The sequence below is a fragment of the Nicotiana tabacum genome, chromosome 18 (genome assembly GCF_000715075.1).
Source record: "Nicotiana tabacum cultivar K326 chromosome 18, ASM71507v2, whole genome shotgun sequence".
Taxonomy (NCBI): Eukaryota; Viridiplantae; Streptophyta; class Magnoliopsida; order Solanales; family Solanaceae; genus Nicotiana; species Nicotiana tabacum.
The window spans coordinates 149425602-149437402 of NC_134097.1; the positions used below are offsets into that span (position 1 = coordinate 149425602).

The following is an 11801-nucleotide window of genomic DNA, read 5'->3' on the forward strand; positions in this document are numbered from 1 at the left end:
TACTTAATAAAAGCATTGAATATTTATTAGGTTTAGGGGTTCAAGTTCAGAATTTTGGACATGATATGAGAATACGATTAAACTGACATTCCATCCAAAATGTTTCTTTTTCCCCTCTTTTTTCTTTTTTGGTGAGTGAAAGTTCTCAAAGGCCAAACAAAAAGACCAATACCTTCAAAAAAAATTGGCTTCTAGAAAAGTAGTGTGTTTGATGTCTGCAACCTTTTTCTTGGACGTGGAAAAGAACTAATGATTTTTTCCTCTTGGTAATGAATATTTTTGGACTATCTCTTGATTTTTGCATGTCATTCTTTTTAAGGAGATCATGCTAAATTCTTTGCAATTCTTTTTTGTGAAGGACTAACAATGGACACCCTCAATTGATAATCTCTTTAGTCTCTTATAAAATCAAACCTATAGGAACCAACGGCGGATCCAGAATTTTTAAATTATGGGTGTTTAAATATTTTTTATTTGAAAATTACTGTTGAGACTGGGTGCTCAAGTAATATATTTGTATGAATTACGAATTCTTCTATATAAATAATAGTGCATGGCTCCAAAAGTAATGGGTGCTTAAGCACCCATAACCTATAATATGCATCCGCCACTGATAGGAACCAATCTTTTGTTTTAATTTTTCAAGTTTAACGTTAAAATTTTGCCTAATATTTTATGATTTTGAATTAACCTATTGAAATCTTCAAATCACTCAATAAATGTTTTTTGACAATATGAACCAAAGTGGTATACTGTACCACATGGCTAATATTTTGTTAATATGAAATAACCCTCACCCATCTAAAAAAAAATGTTAGTAAAAAATGATCCCTATGAAGCTAAAGGTTTTTAAGACTCGTAAGAAATACTATAACATAAACTACTAGTACGAAAATGAGGCTGCACTAACTCTACTTGAGTTTCTATTATACGACTGAGCAAATTAATTTCCTGCTAATATTATCACGTTAACCTTAAATATGCGATAATTTTAACTTTCAGATGACTTAGTCCATGCTTGAGAGGCTGGAGTGTCACTCACTTATTTATTCAATTTGAAACTTTTAATATAAAAATTTTCTTAATAAATAGACCTTGTGGCCTTACTAAAACTATGTTGGTAAAGGCAGGAATATATGATAATGAAGGAGGGAATCTCAGCCTTATGATCATGAGGCCAAGAGATGATGCATGGTACAATTAGATAAAGAGGATCAACCAAATGATATTATCAAAGTTAAGCACTAAGAATTTTCTTATCAAAATGCCGACGTGATACAAACATGCAACACTACATAAGCTCAATTAAACGACAATTGGAATGGATAACCAAAGTATTTTGCTTCTCGTTTTCGAGCATTTACTCCTGAAGTTCATTTAGCAAACTCTTGCTAGCCTATCTAATTTCTCTCTCTTCCAAAAGTTTTTGCAGTAAATAGTTTTCTGACCCGGGGGTCTATTGGAAACAGCCTTTCTATTCTCACAAGGTAGGGATACGGTATGCGTATGTTATTGTTGTTGTAATTTTCTAAATCCCAAACTAAACCAAGTTAAAAATGCAACTTGTTTCTTTTTCCATGGTTCTTAATTAATTCCACAAAAAAGTATTTTTATAATCAAGTCACATAAAAACTAGTGATTTGACTAATATTAATTAACAGTAGCTAAAAGTTTAAATTATGTGACATAGTTAAAAAATTACATTATCATATCACATTTACCTGTTGTGCAATAGGTAACTTGTTTTGTTTTTAAAATTACTAAGTTCCACTCTTTATTAAGACTGCATGTGGATATCTATTTATTTATTTTTTTGAAAACAGGAAGTATTTTATATAATACTATTAAGGATTAGTTAAAGGGGGGTCCTTGACGGACTATGATCTTGATTAACCTGGAGAAAGCTAGTTACTTGGCAACTATCTACTAAGTTAAGACTTGCACGGGAATGTAGTAGAGTTGAGTTGGATGATACATCAACATTGATACTAATAGTAGTTATAGTAGTAGTGGCAGAAATATCAAAAAGAACAAAATCCTTCAGCGATTCTGGCATTTGTGAGAACGTTGGCTGAAAAGTTGGCATTGGCTTGGGTTGAGTTGGATATCTATTAGGTGACCTAATAGTATAAACAGAATTTTACACAGGCACTGTAAATAAGTTAAGCTTCAATTCATATGGTAAATAACCTATATAACAAATTAAATTCACTGATGATTTAGAAAATCATTACAACACAGAAGTTCATTTTAGCAAGGGAAAAAGTCCAAATATACCGGGAGAAATTCAAAAATAGCCAGATTTACAAGTGGTCATTCAAAAATAGTCATAGTTTCAAAAGTAATCGAAATTTAGCCACTTTTGATGTAAAGATAAATCTGAACGAAAACACTGTTCAAATCCGAAAAATACTCCGGCATAATATACTAGAATTCCAATATAATATACTGGACTTCAAGCATAATATATCGGTCCAGCATAATATGCTAGAAGTTCATACACAGGTGCTCCAATCTCCAGTATATTATGCTGGAACTTTCCGCGTGTCGGAGTTCCAGCATAATATGTTGAAAGTTCATACACAGGTGCACCGATCTCCAATATATTATGCTAGAACTTTCCGTGTTGCAGCAAAATAATAGCTATTTTATAATAACATTACAAACGCTGGCTATTTTTTAATGACCAGTTCGTCCGAAAACTGGCTAGCCCGTGCTATTTTTACAAATATACCTGAACTTTGCAAAATGGTCTAAATATTTCCTTCGATAGCACTAATCATTTCTTATCACCATTCACCAACATGCCTTATAAGCCTATTTGGCCAAAAAAAAAATTGCCTAAAATGTTTTTTTCAAAAAGTTAAAGTATTTGGCTAAGTTTTTTAAAGGGAAAAAAGCACTTTTAAGTAGAAGCAGAAAAAGTAGGTTCTTCCCAAAAGCACTTATTGAAAAATTCACTTAGAAGCGCTTTATAAAAGCTTGTCAAATACAAATTGTTGTTTCTCACCAAAAGTACTTAACGAAAAACACTTTTTTTAAAAAAAATACTTTTCAAAATAAGCTGATTGGAGAAGCTTAACCAAACGGGCTATTAGTTCTATCATTCATCTAATACAAAAATGGATCACTTGTTGTTTGAAAAGCATAAGCATAGGCAATCAGTGCCAGCCATTGCCAACTCAAAGTAGTGAGAAGCTCAATTACAATCACTTGACAAAACAAAGAAACCAGAACCAAAGAATCATTACAATCAAATGGTGGCAAGTAAAAAAACACTGCCTTGCTATCAAGATAGATAGAGATAAAGAAGAGAATAGAAGGTGGTGAAAAAAAAGCCACACAACAATCAAGACTATATGATATTCACTACTATAAAACCTATAGATACATCAGAGTCAGTATAATTACAACTTCTCCCGCGGAAAATTTATAGTTTCTTACGATCCAAGAGCTGCTCTATCATCCGGTCCAGCTAGCATGATCTACAAATTAAAATTAAACAAGTCGTTTCTGATAAAGATAACAAGAACAGCAGCTTTTCGCTAGTTGTTTAATGATAAGTCTATACTTACATTGCAGTCATAGGCAAACCTTCGGGCCAGCATAATAGCTGCATTTCTTTCTCTCTCCGTTTCAAACGCTAATACAAAAGAAAGTCCTGTCTTTACTTGCCAAAATGTTGCCTGAGCTGCAGCATTGCCCCCGCCTCTGACTCCACATAACTGTGGTAAAAAGGCAATGTTACAAATGAGTTAGGGAAGGAGAGTTGGCAGTTGTTTAGATGCTCGTGTATAAATCGCCTATTGTTTATGATAAAAGTTTGTGGGCAGTCCTATGTTTTGCTAGTTATACAACATGATGGTATTGTTCTTTCTGTTATTCTATGAGCTCTCGCAACACTATCTCTAATTTACATAATAAAATCAATGTTTTTGCCATATTTCCAAGAGCTCAAAAAAGCTTCAAAACACTTCGTTCATCTTCTGCCCCAACTTGAGAAAACTCCAAGTATTTCAAAGTTCTGATCTTAGTTCGATCAAATACCTAATAAAAGAAATGGCTATGGAGTAGGCATCATGAATACCTGCATTGAAGCGGAATAGTATTCTTTTGCTACACTTGTCTTCCCTTTACGAAGTTTCATTCTCATCCTTCCAATGTGTAATACATGGATACTCTCTGATGTATGATCCGTTCCATTCATCTGGACCACAACTACCTACAAAACATACAATAAAGATATGCATTAAAGGAGTTGGAAAAAGACAAATGCAGCTACAATGTCAATAGACCAAGATAGAATCCTTCTTATTCTTATTCACATTCTCAGGTTTATGTTCTTTTAGAAAATGGAAAATATGTTGTTCAATTATATTATCGTCTTATTTAGAAACTTAAACTATTAAAGGATAACCACTTTTATTTTTTTAATATGGCCAAATACACTCCATTTGTATGCAAATACATTTTGTTATTGGGTGGTGGTGAACCTTGAACATATTAACATCTGTCTACTTTGATACCATGTTCAAATGAGCAAAACGAGAGGAGACAGTTAGAGAAGGCAAATAGTGGAATACCCCTTTGGCAGTATTTGCACAACCAAGGGACAACTATATAACTCAACATACTCACGCAGTGTAACTTAGTTTTGGTGTTCATGCATGGATTTTAATGTGGACTTACAAACATGAGAACAGACTACCAAAAGTTAGCTTTGATATAGTATTGAATTGTGTAACCGCCTCTTCTAGAAGTTAAGCTATTAGAGATTTGGCATTTTTATTTATTTAATTATGTTAACGTGCAAAATGTGATGTGTCTGTAGGGAGTGCACAACTACAGGGCAGAAAGATTATTTAAATTGGTGAATAGAGAGAGAGCATGCTGAGACGTCATGGTGAAGACGACGCAGCCACGCGGAAACAATTAGAAGATATATAAAAAAAATAGATGGTAAATTAATGAATAAATAACTCAAGTTTGATTTATTCCTAATAAAGGTGCAAAATTAAATTGAAGGACTCATACATTGAATTCAATGTCATGCCTCCGCACCAGAGCTTCAACATAGTTCCCCAAGCCTGCAGCTGTTAACGGAAAGGTGTGTCAATCATTATGAAGGTATGGAAATGCAGAAGTAATTTCAGCTAAACCAATATCTAAGTCAGGCCAGCAGCTACTAGAATTGAACAGCACACGGAAAGCACTACATATTAGGAATCGAGACAAACCTGGATCAATAGCACTAGCAGTTGTCATCAATGTTGTCTGGTCTCCAAATGTTATCTCGGCTTGCAAAACTCGTCCAACGTCAAATGGTTCTGGAGCATAAACCGGTTTGGTGGCCCCTGAACTCAGATAGTTGAACACGTCAGAAATGGACAAAAGTTAATACTACACATTAAATTGGAATGCAAGAGCAAGTGTCACTTTAAAAAATGAGGAAGCTTAGCTAAAACATGAATATAAGATGCTTACAGAAGAAAACCATAATAAAGGCAGTAAGACAATTTCAACATGTACAAGCTCTCTAGTGGGAAGATGGCTATTTGAAAAGCTGTGTAAAGGATCATTCAGAGAGAAACCCGTGACGAAAATACCCTTTATCTTAATGCATTAAGTATCTGGAGAACATTAATCAAGCAGCATAGACAAAGAGGGCAATGTAAACTAACTCTCATATACCTGAAATAGGTTCTTTTTTCCCGCCTTCACAAGCCAAGCGATACCACTGAATTGAACATTCTGAAAGTTCTGGAGCAGCCAGAGAACAGGGCTGTATTTGCAAAAACGAGCCCAGGGCTTCCGTGCCATCTAATTCATATAACTGTGATACAGTTTCCTCACCCATCTTCCTTGCCAGCTGCCAAACAAGATGGTATATCAGAACTATTTTACTCTGATATTACAACTTTGCCCTTATAGCATAACTTGAACTCTTACCAAACCCGTGTTACACAAAAATTTATATCACAAACAATAAATAAAAAAAGAAATTCAAATAGCATTATCTTGACTTCTTTCAATTGACATTGTTCTCATCAATATCTTTGACTTCCAGTGTTTCTTAAAGATGTACTTCTTTCCTTTCAGTCAATATCAGTATATTAAACTGAGGATAGTTCCTAAAACCAACAAATCATTTATTTTCTGTAATTTACACAAGTGCCACAAGCGAAATACGCTATTCGCCATACTCACATTATCCATAAAGACCAGGAAGTATCAAAAAAGATACATGCATATACCTCTTTCTGAAGCTGTACTGAATACTTGGATTTCTCTGCAAGCTGCATTCGTAATGCTTGAAGCTCATGCTCCATGTCCATGACCTGTTAGCAGAAGCATCATGTATTAGATATGTCGAAAGTCGAGAATTTATTTAGCCATATGTTAGAATGTTCTAGGTCACAGGTGTTTAGGTTAATAGTAATACTCTTTCCAACTCTGTCATAATTATGAATCTTGTTGTGGTAATTTTCGTTATTCAATGACTGTCATTATTTCATAAGGTAAGTTTAACATGTCAAAACTTGCTGTATTTTAGTAGACTAAAGCTAAACTCCTATATACGGAGCTTCTTCTATATTTTCTACAATAAAACCTCATCCATGTATTTGTGAATGAGAAAAAACTACCAACTCCCACATAAGCAATCTAAGGAAGTTTCCAGTACAGAACTATTAAAAGAATACGCTTTTGCTTCCTATGGCACTGGAAAACTTGTTTTTTAGCGCCATTGATTTCTGAAAGCAGCAGGTCTTCAATTCTTCCAATGTGGCCATTTTAGTGAATTATTAGCAAAACTACCTAATTCTTTCGAATGTGATGGCAATCCTGAATTTTAACTTTTTCTCGGATAAAAAGAAACTAGAAAAATTGAGAGAGGGTAAGGAGAGGGATTAGCTGGCCGGAGCAGTAAGAGGTTCCCATGAACCAGGAGAGAGTGTGGCTTGTGGGAAGTGCGAACAGTGGTGGTTTCTTTCTTCAAGTAAAATAAGTTCATGCTTTCTCAAATGAATAAATAAGCTTCACGTTGAAAGTACGACATTTCTCCCAACTAGAACTATCATTTGGAAGTCTTATACTATTATCTTTGGCTGGTTTCTTTTGAATTTGGATAAAACGAAGGCTAAGCTCCAGATTGCAGAAACTAAATATGAATGCTGCATCATCATGGTTACCAAAAGCACAAAAAGATCTTTTTTTGAAAAGTTTAAGGGTCCCGTAATAGGTCGCTTCCTGATACTAAGAATTCTCCTTCACATAACATCTATCGGCCAGCACATGTCGCATAACCAGATATATGACCAAGAGTATATAAAAGAATAGAGAAAATAAAGAAACATGGAGGGAATCTTAAATGGAATTAATGCAACATCACGGTAGAAAAAGCCAATACGCAGATACCTTACTAGGCTGATGTAGCATTTTGATTCGCCTTGCCTCTTGAACTTCCTTCATCAATTCTTCCATGTCCTAATATCCAGCAAATTGTATTAGGTTTGCATGATCAAGAAACGAAAAGTTGTGGGCTCAAAACAAGCTGCTAATATTAAAGATTTAAATAAACCAAAATAAATGAGGAATAGAACAGTGTGCAAATAAGTCACAGTTATTGTATCAAAAAATTTTGCATAAAAATATTTCTGCCAGTACATACAAGGAAAAAAAACCAGAGCTTTCACTTTTGGACCAAGTGACCAACAAACTTAATAGAGTAAAAGCAGCAGGCGGAAGAGAGAAGATCCAATAAGTAAGAAACAACGCGTATAGGATAGCGCTTTCCACATATAATTGATATACAGTTAACAGAACCATCCAAGGCTTATAAGAAGTTGAGCAAAACATGAAGAAAATATGGGCTAAAGGGAGAACAGCACTGCGCGCAGGGTCCTCAAAGCATGTCAATATTTGGAAAAAGTTTAATTGAAGACAGAGAACAAAAGACATCAACTTACAGGATATGAAAAGCAGTAATAATTTCACCACATTAAAAAGTTAATATAAAGCAAAATTGGGCAATCAGAATGCTGGAAAAAACCTGCTTTCCTGAGGCCCCGGACATTCGTTCATACTCCTGAAGAGCCTCTTCCACTCTCTGAACAGCTGCTCTTGCATTCTCAATTTCAGCCCTTGCATAAGCTCTTTCTTCCTCAACAAGTTTCTTAGCATCTTCAGAAGCCTTTTCAATAATTGCAACTAAGATCAGAATAAAAAAATGAGAGTACAACAACACCAGACCCAGTGTAATCCCACAAGGGGGTCTAGGGAGGGTAGTATGGGCATCCTTACCCCTACCTAGTGAAGGTAGAGAGGTTTTTCCGATAGACCCTCGACTCAGGGAAAATAAAAAATGAGAGTAGCAAAGAAAAATAGTGAAAAAGAAACTGAAAAGAGAGAAATCTGTGATGTATAGCACGAATTGGGATGAAGGTGTAAACTGATTGATTAGATAGAGAAAGAGAAAGTGGTAAGACTCCGATGCTACAGATTGAATTTGCGGGACTGCTCGAGAAATTAACAACTTGAACTGATTACTTAACTCCATTAGTTTAGCCTCAATATTACACTCTAACCTCATTAAAGACAAAGATAGTCTCCAGTTTTCCTTAAAAATTGCTTCTAGATTATGACTTTTTAAGTTATTTGTGTAATCTATATGAAGCACATTAAAGAACTGACTATTTGGTAATTCATCTGAAATCAGTAAAAACGACAGAAATGATTTCCTAATGACGCAAGACTATTGTCAAACAGAAATAGCTACTTTCTAAAGAAAACCCTCTTATTAATTACAACAACAACAACACAGTAAAATTCCACAACTAGGGTCTGGGAGGGTAGTGTGCGCGTAGACCTTACCCCTACCCGAGGGAGTAGAGAGGTTGTTTTCGATACAAAACCCTCGGCTCAAGAAGATGAAAAGAAACAGCTCTTATTAATTACACCATTTACCATAAAACTATCTACCCAACAGACAGAATAAGCATCCTACAATCCAGGAAGCATAGTAGACTCGATAAAGTTTTATTCAAAGTCCATAATAGGAAATGAAAACTCACGACCATTTCTCAACACATACTATGTTTTACCTGCTTCAGAAAAGTTGCAAGCTTTTTAACTTCGGTCTTTTCCTGAATCAGCTCTCCTTCTCTCTGACTTAATTGTACTGCTAAAGCTTCAACCTATGAAAAAATTCAAGATGACAAAGATATACAGCTAAAAAGGAGGGTCAGGAGAAATTTTCAACAGTAACTACTGTCAAATACAGGAAATTTTTCACACATATTTTATTTAATGAGATTTATGTAGCATAAAAGCATAAGAAAATGCATCTTGATATTTCAGCTCAAAACCGAAAGTCATCAGCAAACTGAGGATGCTGAAAGTCAAAATGGAAGTGTGGACAGTCATCACTTCTTACTGAGTAATGACAGTTTTCATTTTTTATTTTTGATAGGTAGTAATGACAGTCTTCATTACATATATACTCTATTTGTACATAATATTATCTCTAAAAATTCTACAAATCACAAGCTATTCTAGCACCGACATGCAAGCATTAATAAGCAGCGTACTCTTTATCCAATGTTACAACTTACATTATGAAGTAGGTTTCAGATTCTCTCCTAGCAGGAATATTTATCTTGCAAAGAAGCATATCACTCAAAAAGGGCATACGGAACTAGTCAAAGAAAGCCTGTAAAGGACACAAAACTAACCATCGCAATAGCTTCCTCCACATCATCCTTGTTTTTCCCCGCCACACGTCCTCTCAAATCTTCAAGTGCATCTCTGAGCTTCTTTAACAGCACATGCTTCTCCAGTGAAGCTGCATCTTTGAGTCTTGCCTGAACGCCACGTATAAGATACTTATAAGACACTTCTATATGACAAACTCAACATTACCAACGGGGAGTAGGCCAAAAAAGGAACATATTCCATGTTTTTTTCTTATTTCTTTTTTTGTTCGATTGTCACATGAATAACTGGCCGATAAGGAAACTCCTGAGTTATAACTATGGAATTATCCATTCAAGAATAGTGGAAATGCAAACTCATAATTTAGGCCGTACCTCATCAGACAACTTGGCGGCAGCAGCCAGACCCTTTTCAAATTTACTAGCTAGATCGCGAACGGAGAGTCGTTTTTGCTGCTCTAGTAACTGGGCAGTTTCTCGAGCAACCACCTCTTTCATTGTAAGTGCCGTAGAATCCTCCTTCACCTCCACAATCTGATTGTTAGCTCCTATTTTGTAATTTGGAAAGCGGCTAGAAGGGAAGATCACATCTGCTGATACAGGAGGAACAGCATCCCTTTGCATCGTATTGCCAAAATCACGAGTTACCCTTGTCATAACTCCAAATTATCTACACAAGTCCTTAACCAATCAACCATAATCTACCAAAAGCAGTGATATATGCTCTATCTAACTTAAAACTCACACAACAAAAAACAATCTGCACTGTTCAACCATAATTTTTACAGCTAAAATTCATGGAGGTTACTATCCACCAACCAAAAATTAACCACATTACCAAATTAATCCAAATTTAGAGAGTAAAAATCAAGTCCTTGGACCTAAAACTAGCAACTAACAGCATAAAGATTACAACTTTACAGCAGTTCATGGCTAAAACAACCCAACAACAACAACAACAAGCCCGCTGAATTCCCACAGGGTAAGATGTATGCAGCCTTACCCCTACCCTGGAAGGGCAGAGAGGTTGTTTCCGATACACCCTCGGCTAAAACAGCCAAATCCCTGAAAATTACCTACATTACCAAATTAATCCAAATTTAAAGAGTAAAAATCAAGACTTTGGACATAAACGTAGAAACTAACAGCCTAAAGATAACAACTTTACAGCAGTACATGGTTAAAACAACACAATCCATGAAAATAATTCATCAAAACATCAAAACCTAAAAAGTAACATTCACAAGTTCATACCCAAGTCAACTTTTAATTAACATAGGATTCCAAAAATAGAAGGAAAATTTTTTCCATGGCTAGAAAAATATTCCAAATCACAAACATGGAAAGTTTTCAAGAACACCAACAACTTGATACCCTAAACTCTATATTTATTCACCAGAAAAGAGAGAAACACAACCACCAACACAAAAACAAAAACAAACAAAAAAAGTACAGTAACAAACAGATAACAAAAGTAAAGTTTCAAGATTGTATATACTCACAGATCATACAAGTATGGTGTAAGCAAAGTTATATCAGTTAAATAAAAAAATTGGGTCCTTTAAAAAAGTTGAAAAAATGGATTCTTGAATTGGTTAGTAGTATATAGCATGAAGGCTAGTCTTGATGATGTTTTTCAGACAGAAAATGTGAGGAGAGAGAGAGAGAGTTAAAGAGTTTATATGCTTTTTAAAAAGTTAAGGGGAAAAAGCAACCCCAACCCCACATTACCCAGGCCCCTATGCCAATGGTGGGGGGTGGGTGGGGTTAGGCCTGAATGGCTCTGTCTCCTAGGCTAATATAGTAAGTATAGTATCTTTCAATATGTAGTACTGTATTTGTTTGGTAGCTACTTCAAATGGGTGCTAATTTGAAGTACTATTTAAAGTATTTTTGTTGTTATGTTTATTGATATCAATTTTTTGGTAGGTTTTGTCCATGGCTTGAAAATATGATTAATATTTTTACAGAAATAGGCAGTAGTCAAAGGGTATTTTCAGATTATATTTTATGTACCATGAATAAGTTTACAGTACCTAGTATTTTATTGGCTTCTTTGGCTTTCTACAAGTCAATAAAATATCATTAAAT

General features: G+C 34.9%; 1 protein-coding gene across 2 annotated transcripts; it reads right to left on the reverse strand.

The window, feature by feature from the left end:
- Positions 1-3134: 3134 nt before the first annotated feature.
- LOC107764939 (stomatal closure-related actin-binding protein 1) lies at positions 3135-11366 on the reverse strand. Of its 2 annotated transcripts, none has more exons than XM_075237455.1 (13): positions 11213-11366; positions 10086-10380; positions 9732-9860; positions 9102-9194; positions 8051-8191; positions 7417-7485; positions 6255-6338; positions 5692-5869; positions 5238-5354; positions 5035-5093; positions 4088-4222; positions 3576-3725; positions 3135-3485 (listed from the first exon to the last, which is right to left on the reverse strand). In XM_075237455.1, the coding sequence occupies exons 2-13, from the start codon at positions 10365-10367 to the stop codon at positions 3441-3443; spliced, it is 1482 nt and encodes a 493-aa protein (XP_075093556.1). In that variant the 5' UTR covers positions 10368-10380; positions 11213-11366; the 3' UTR covers positions 3135-3440. The 2 variants fall into 2 exon arrangements, with proteins under 2 accessions (XP_075093556.1, XP_075093555.1); XM_075237454.1 differs by lacking the exon at positions 11213-11366 and adding an exon at positions 10965-11102.
- Positions 11367-11801: the final 435 nt, after the last annotated feature.